General features: G+C 51.7%; 1 protein-coding gene across 1 annotated transcript; it reads left to right on the top strand.

The window, feature by feature from the left end:
- Positions 1-2,250: 2,250 nt before the first annotated feature.
- LOC311248320 (uncharacterized protein) lies at positions 2,251-7,176 on the top strand. Its single transcript, XM_084339223.1, has 3 exons — positions 2,251-2,305; positions 3,076-3,227; positions 6,628-7,176. Exons 1-3 carry the CDS (start codon positions 2,293-2,295, stop codon positions 6,844-6,846), a joined length of 384 nt encoding a protein of 127 aa, XP_084195349.1. The 5' UTR covers positions 2,251-2,292; the 3' UTR covers positions 6,847-7,176.
- Positions 7,177-7,685: the final 509 nt, after the last annotated feature.

The raw sequence follows: 7,685 nt of genomic DNA, 5'->3' as shown, positions 1-7,685 counted from the left end.
CTGCTGGACCGCACCAGTCTGTGTGGCACGACGTCTAAGGACTCATTGACTCGAGAGTATAGTCTGCTGTCTTTTATCTTTTCCTGCATCTGTTTATTCTTATTACTTTTGCATAATTAAACTATAAAAGAAATCCACATCTGAATATAACTAAATTATTTGTCTGATCCCCCTCTTTCAAGAGGATTCCCGACACTATAGACAATGGTAAGAATAATTGTAATACATTATTATAGACAATATAGACAGTGTTATAAATAGTACGACTAGATAAGACATGTATACTCAGAGCTAGATTGACAACAATGACCATAGCTGGAACAGAAAGGGGAAAGGGGACTTTATTTTCAGGTGTTCATAATAGTACACACAGAGTAGGTGTCACATGCCACTCTGCCATTGGCTGTCATCATAATGTCCATCATGCAACCCCACGTGGCAACACAAACAATAAAGAGCTGTTTCCACAAGAAACAGCAGACATGTCAACATATAGGTTGGATATAATTAGTATAAATTAAAGTAAATACAGTATGAATAAAGTGCATGACCGATGTAGGCAGTAGATATGGATAGGAGTATAATCAACAAGGTTACGTAGCTATGCAGTCAGCTAGTTGTACAGAGTTAGCAGTTAGTGAAAGGGCTAATGTGTTTCCATTATAACTTCCATTGTTCTGCCTCCAAGCTGGAAAGTGGAAGTTCGATTATAACTTCCATTGTTGTGCCTCCAAGCTGGAAAGTGTAAATTCAATTATAACTTCCATTGTTCTACCTCCCATGCAGGTCGCCAGGACAGTTATGGCAGTTGATAATACAGCTGTTCAACTGTTGAATAAGATATGACAACAATAACATTCCAAGGACCCACATGTATTTCCCGTGGTGGTGCAGTGGTTAACACTGTCGCCTCACAGCTAGAAGGTCCTGGGTTTGATTCCTTCTTGGGGACCAGGTTGCCGCGTTGCCAGGTATCCCGGGCCTTTCTGTGTGGAGTTTGCATGTTCTCCCCCCCGTGCTCGCAAGGGTTCCCTCCCAATAAGATGAACCCCATGGAAAAACATGCAGAACAGGTCACTATGCTGTCGCGTCCCTGACGAAGACGAACAGGAGCACTTGGATTGGTCCCCGGGGCGCCAAGCTGCCCTTGGGGGGGAAGGGATGGGAAAAGTGCAGAGAGACTGCATGTGTGTGTTCCTGTGTGTCGTCCATCTCGCATGTGTGTGTTAATCTGCATGACAATTAAAGACGTCTTCTTCTTCTTCTTCAATAACTGACAGGAAATACAATCGGGTCCAAACTGTTCCCTAGCAACAGAATTCCAGTGGAACAGTCTATACACGCCGCTATTATGTCTCCCTCCACTACTACTGCTATTACGTCTGTGTCCTACAATACCAGAAGGCCTCGCACTTACGTCACAGTCCCATTCAGCCATACCTGCCTCTTTTGCGCGACCTCATCGGGGAAGTTGCCGTGTTTTCCATTTTCTGAACCATAAATTTAATTTCCCTGGCATTTTCTCAAAGCGTTTCCAATTAAACCAAATACAGGACGCAATAAAGTATTTCACATCGAGTGGCTCCTCATCAAGCAGGCGCGATAAAAGAGCAGAGGCCAGACGAAAGGGAGAGGACGATAGGATGCTAACGAGGCCGGGAGGGAGGGAGGGAGGGAGGGAGGGAGGGAGGGAGGGAGGGAGAGAGAGAGAGAGAGAGAGAGAGAGAGAGAGAGAGAGAGAGAGAGAGAGAGAGAGAGAGAGAGAGAGAGAGAGAGAGAGAGGGGGGAGAGAGAGAATGAGAGAGGGAGGCCGATAGGAGAGGACGGAACAAGGGGGAGGACGCTAATGAGGGAGGGAGAGAGGAAGCGAGAGAGGGAGGGAGGCCGATAGGAGAGGACGGAACGAGGGGGAGGACGCTAACGAGGGAGGGAGAGAGTGCGAGAGAGAGGGAGAGAGGGAGAAAGGGAGAGAGGGAGAAAGGGAGGGAGGCCGATAGCGATAGGAGGACGGAACGAGAGGAGGACGCTAACGAGGCTGGGAGGGAGGAGGGAGAGAGGGAGGGAGAGAGAGAGAGAGAGAGAGAGAGAGAGAGAGAGAGAGGGGGAGGGAGAGACCAATGCAGAAAGAGAGATGTTGAAATGTGAAGGCTGAGAGGGCGGCAGAACCTCCCAATTGGCGAGATAAAGAGAAAGAGATAACAGTTATAACGAACAAGAGCAGTGGAGAGCGAGAGAAAGAGAGAGAGAAAGTGGAATAGTAGACAGGAGAAGAAAAAATATTGGTTGAGATTAATGGGTTTTAAAGGTCAGTCCAGCATGTTGTATAATTCAACACACAATAGCCGTGATTGATGCGTGTGCTTTGGTAGCATTCCTGCACAGCCGCACGCGCACACTCTCTCGCAGCATTCCTCCCTCCAACCGCCGCACGGCACAAACCGCACGGAGGGCTTTGGGGTTTAAGCTGCGAGGAGCGCAGATTCGGTTAATAGGGTTTCCGAGGAACTGTGGTCTTTGATAAGACGGGAAAACAGAGAGAGAGCCCGACATCAAAGGAAGCAGGTGGAAAGATGGTGCTTTTGTTTCCGAATATGTTTCCATTAGTATGTCCTGAGAGTACACTCTGTCCTGAGTGTACAGTCAGCGGTACTAATAGAGCTTGTGAAGGAAAATGAGTTAGAGTGTTGTGTGTGGCGCAAGTTCCCAGTACAGCACTCAGCTAAGTTATTACCATGCTGTGTTGAGGGGGGGGGGGGGTTACAGTAAGGGCAGGAAACACGGGGTTAAAAGAGAAAAAGAGGGGTAACTAGGAATGGAAACTGTGGCCCAGGAATATTAGATTTCCTCCCATCTGAGAAATGTACTGTCCCACATCTCCCCCCCGCCTCATTGCCATCACCCACTCTGCGTTTAGTTCACACCCGCAGAAACCATAACAGATACAGTCGTTTTCTTTTTTCTCTCCAAAATGTCATTTTTTATTATGTGTGAAAGAAGGGGTGGCTCCCAGTCAGTGGGGGGGGGGGGGGGGCTCGATGTGTTTGTATGCTAAACCTGCTCTCTGGCGCCCCCCAGTGCTGATGCTGGGTCTGTTCCTGTACTCCTGCTGGAGGAGGCACAAGGGGAAGGAGGGCGTGTACCACGTGGCGGCCCACCACGGCGAGTGGGAGGACATCCGGGAGAACGTCCTCAACTACGACGAGGAGGGCGGCGGGGAGGAGGACCAGGTATGACACGCACAGAGAACACGCATGATTTGAACACACACATGCAGGATGCATACACACAGTCATTCACAAATACAGTTTTTTCTTCAGACATAGGCACACATGGGTGCATACACACACACACACACACACACAGATAGCATATATTTAGGGCGGCTGAGTGGCGCAGTGGGCAAGGCGCTCGCCACTAACGCAGGTTATGCTGGTATCGAGCCCAGCTCTCTGCGTTGCTACTGGCTTGGCCGGCCGTCATACTAACACAATTGGCAGTGTTAGAGGGTGGGAAAGCCGGTGGGGATTGGACGTTGTGGACAGCGACTCCTACAGGTCGGTTGGGTGACGCTGGTGCGGTGGAAACAGGAAGTAGCGGGGGCAGCGTGAGACTCCCACGCGTTACTCCCCGCCACTGAGAGTTCGAGCTGCTGCAGTGAAAAGATGCGACATGTGGGTGTGCATATTTCTTTTGTTTCACATTTGTTGCCTGTCGATAGCCGTTTCAGGTGACAAAATTCGTTCAGCGGTTCTCGAGTTACATGCCGATATGTGAGGCGTGCGCCGAAGTACACAGTGTTGTACAAATACAACACAAACTCCTGGGGCTCTAGCTCCATCAATCATTTGGCGATCTCGAAAATGATTGCACAGGGTTGTAGCCAATGAGTGTGGCTTTCCAATGATTCCCCACATGGGGATGTACGTGAAATCTAGGTGAAAAGTCACGAGCGAAAAACAGGAAGAGAAAAACCGCAGAATGAATTGAAGTCTATGAGGAAATAAAAACCAGGAACGCTACATAGTTTACCAAAATTGCTCCTAATCACTCATTTCTGAATGGATTTTTATGAAATGAAACAAGACTTCAGGCTATGGACCCAGGTGTCGTTTCAGCTATATGAATTTCTGGGGAAATACTACTACTAACTGCTACAGAAAACACGTTTTTCTACAACTCAAGTTCCGACCTATGTTACACTATTTCATTAGCACTAAGATTTTATGATCTTTATTGTATCAGAAACTTCTGAATGTCATCTTTCAAAAGAGACCAGGCTCATGCATGTGCTATAAGTATAAAGTATAGTGTTTTGGTTTGCAAAAAAAGTATGCAGTCCTCAAAAACTAAAACTAAAATGGACAATTTTGGGGGCAGGCCTCAGAAGGGGCGGAAGAAAATAGTTAAATCTCTCTGATGTCTATTATCCTCCATCGTTAAAAAATTCTAAGGGAACCACTGAGGAGAAACAGAATGAAATCACACAAGTAAAGTGAGGAGGAAAGTAGAAAAGGGAAACGTTAAATATCGGATATGGTGCCTCTGGCAGCCAAGCGGAGAAGCGGTATGTGTCAGAGCCTGGAAATTAACACCAAAAATATAGGTTCCCCAGAGATCCCAGAATGGGAGTCAATTAGTGGAAATTAAGCAAGTAGATACCAACGGCCGTTAATGCTTCTATTTGTTTTTATAGTGCTGGTAATAGCAGTTTTCCCCCTCTCTCTGCAATCAGATAATTAATTACTGGGCCAATCAATGGCTCTGTTGTTGCCAACATCCTCTCCTCTGACAGTGGATCTTTGTCTTAGCTCTTAGGCTACATTGATCCGTCGCTGAACAGAAATTTGACGGTATTACTGTCCGTTCGTTTCTTTTTTAACTACAACCCGACTCGCCTTTGCTGAGACGACAGCTTCTGGCGGGTGGCGACACTTTGCTCGGTTCCAATGAAAAGTTCACCCTCTCTGAACTTTTCTGTCCAACAAACAGATACTTCCTGATTGAAAACGAGTTAAACACAGACCTGCTTGCCTTGGGGGACAGGGCCTGCTTGTCTTGGGGGACAGGGCCTGCTTGCCTTGGGGGACGGGGTCTGCTTGCCTTGGGGGATGGGTCGGCTTGTCTTGGGGGACAGGGCCTGCTTGCCTTGGGGGACGGGGTCTGCTTGCCTTGGGGGACAGGGCCTGCTTGTCTTGAGGGACAGGGCCTGCTTGCCTTGGGGGACGGGGTCTGCTTGCCTTGGGGGACGGGCCTGCTTGCCTTGGGGGACAGGGCCTGCTTGCCTTGGGGGACGGACCTGCTTGCCTTGGGGGATGGGCCTGCTTGCCTTGGGGGATGGGGCCTGCTTGCCTTGGGGGCTGGGCCTGCTTGCCTTGGGGGATGGGGCCTGCTTGCCTTGGGGGCTGGGCCTGCTTGCCTTGGGGGCTGGGCCTGCTTGCCTTGGGGGCTGGGCCTGCTTGCCTTGGGGGATGGGGCCTGCTTGCCTTGGGGGCTGGGCCTGCTTGCCTTGGGGGATGGGGCCTGCTTGCCTTGGGGGCTGGGCCTGCTTGCCTTGGGGGCTGGGCCTGCTTGCCTTGGGGGATGGGGCCTGCTTGCCTTGGGGGACAGGGCCTGCTTGCCTTGGGGGACAGGGCCTGCTTGCCTTGGGGGAGGGGCCTGCTTGCCTTGGGGGCTGGGCCTGCTTGCCTTGAGGGACAGGGCCTGCTTGTCTTGGGGGATGGGCCTGCTTGCCTTGGGGGACAGGGCCTGCTTGCCTTGAGGGACGGGCCTGCTTGCCTTGGGGGACAGGGCCTGCTTGTCTTGGGGGATGGAGCCTGCTTGCCTTGGGGGATGGAGCCTGCTTGCCTTGGGGGATGGGCCTGCTTGCCTTGAGGGACAGGGCCTGCTTGTCTTGGGGGATGGGCCTGCTTGCCTTGAGGGACAGGGCCTGCTTGTCTTGGGGGATGGGCCTGCTTGCCTTGGGGATGGGCCTGCTTGCCTTGGGGGATGGGCCTGCTTGCCTTGGGGGAAAGGGCCTGCTTGCCTTGGGGGACGGACCTGCTTGCCTTGAGGGACAGGGCCTGCTTGCCGGCAGAGGTGATCTCTGAGTGTTCTGGTCACAGGATTGGTATTGCCGCGATGATGCAGTCTTTCATCATCTGTTCCGCTCAATAAAGAGCTGGAGCAGAGAGCCGTCACCTTTGGTACCGTCTGTCCCTAATGCCTTTTCCTACTGCTTTTTCTTCTTCATTTCACTTATCTCTCTCTCTCTTTCTCTCTCTCTCTCCTCTCTCCTTCCCACGTTGCCCCACTTCTCACTTGTCTGTTTCCCTCTCACTCTCTCCACCACTCTCTCTCTCTATTCCACATATCTCCACGTCTGACTTAATGTTATCTCTCCCTCCCCTTCCATTCCCCCATCTCATCTCTCTCTTCCCCTTGCTCTCTCTCTCTCTCTCTCTCTCTCTTCTCTTCTCTCTGTCTCTTCCCCCCCTCTCTCTCTCTTTCTCTCTCTCTCTCTTCTCTCTCTCTCTCTCTCTCTCTCTCTCTCTCTCTCTCTCTCTCTCTCTCTCTCTCTCTCTCTCTTTCTCTCTCTCTCCCCCTCTCTCTCTCTCTATCTCTCTCCCCCCTCTCTCTCTCTCTCTCCAGAATGCCTTCAACATGGTGGAGCTCCAGCGCTCCCTCCAGCCCAGCCCGGCCCAGTCTCTCAGATACAGCTACCCCCAGGGCATCATCTCCTACCCGCAGACCAAGCCCCCGCAGGACGCCAGCAGGACCGGGGCGTCCGGCGGGTCGGGGGCAGCACCGCCATCGCGCTGCGCCTCGCCGTGCCCCCGTCGGAGACGCAGACCCTGCCGTCCCCGCTGACCTTCCGCCGCTCCCAGAAGACGCTGTCCTTCTCCAGCCAGGACCTGGCGCGCTACCTGTGCGAGGTCATCCGCGACACGGAGCACCCGGCGGACCTGGGCACCATGACGACGGCGCGCCGCCACTCCTGCAGAGAGCGCGGCCTGGCGGCGGTGCGCTCGCTCAGCTCCCTGAGCGCCGGCGAGGGTTCAGAGGCGGCTCCTCCGCGGGTTCAGGGGCCCCACGGCGAGGGGGGCCGAGGGCCAAGAGTCCCCGGCTGGACAGGTTCAAAACCCTGAGAGCCGTGGTTAGCGAGCTGAGGGGAGACCCGGCGAGCCGGGCCAAGGCCCCCGAGGGCCAGACGAACAAGCTGAAGGAGAGCAGGGGCCAACTGAACTGTGAGAAGAGTGGGTGAGACTGATCTTTAGAGGCAGAGAACTGGAGGAGCTGCGAGAGACATTAATGAGGTGACGGTGGTGGTGGAGGAAGCAGAAGAATGAGTCCAAAGGGATATGATTAAAAATGTGAGACATTCTTGAGGCTTGAGAGGCTTCGCTGGGGTTGTTTCGTGTGAACTTTGCTATCATTGTATTGATGAAACTTTGAACATTTGAAATATTTGATATAAAAGATGTTTACCATTGAATGACCTGATGTGCTGTATCGTTTACCTGGCATTGCACTGTACAGTATTATATATCCTCCAGAAAGAGCCCTCTGGCACAACTCCTCTTATCATAAATCTCACAAGAGAACCGCCTGCAAGTTACAAGGCAAACGTACAGTATTCCCCAGATAGAAAGCTGGTTTCTTTTTGACCTTAATAATCATCATGAAATCATTTATGTGGGTTTTCTTTC

This window comes from Notolepis coatsorum (assembly GCF_963971535.1).
Source record: "Notolepis coatsorum genome assembly, contig: SCAFFOLD_886, whole genome shotgun sequence".
Lineage (NCBI taxonomy): Eukaryota > Metazoa > Chordata > Actinopteri > Aulopiformes > Paralepididae > Notolepis > Notolepis coatsorum.
The sequence above is the reverse complement of the archived record's forward strand: the minus strand, read 5'-3'. Positions and strand labels throughout refer to the sequence as shown.

What these genes read in the sequence shown, in the direction of transcription:
- LOC311248320 (XM_084339223.1), top strand. An exon ending in GCGGCGGGGAGGAGGACCAG is followed by an intron (nt 3,228 to 6,627) that starts GTATGACACGCA and finishes CTCTCTCTCCAG; the next exon opens with AATGCCTTCAACATGGTGGA.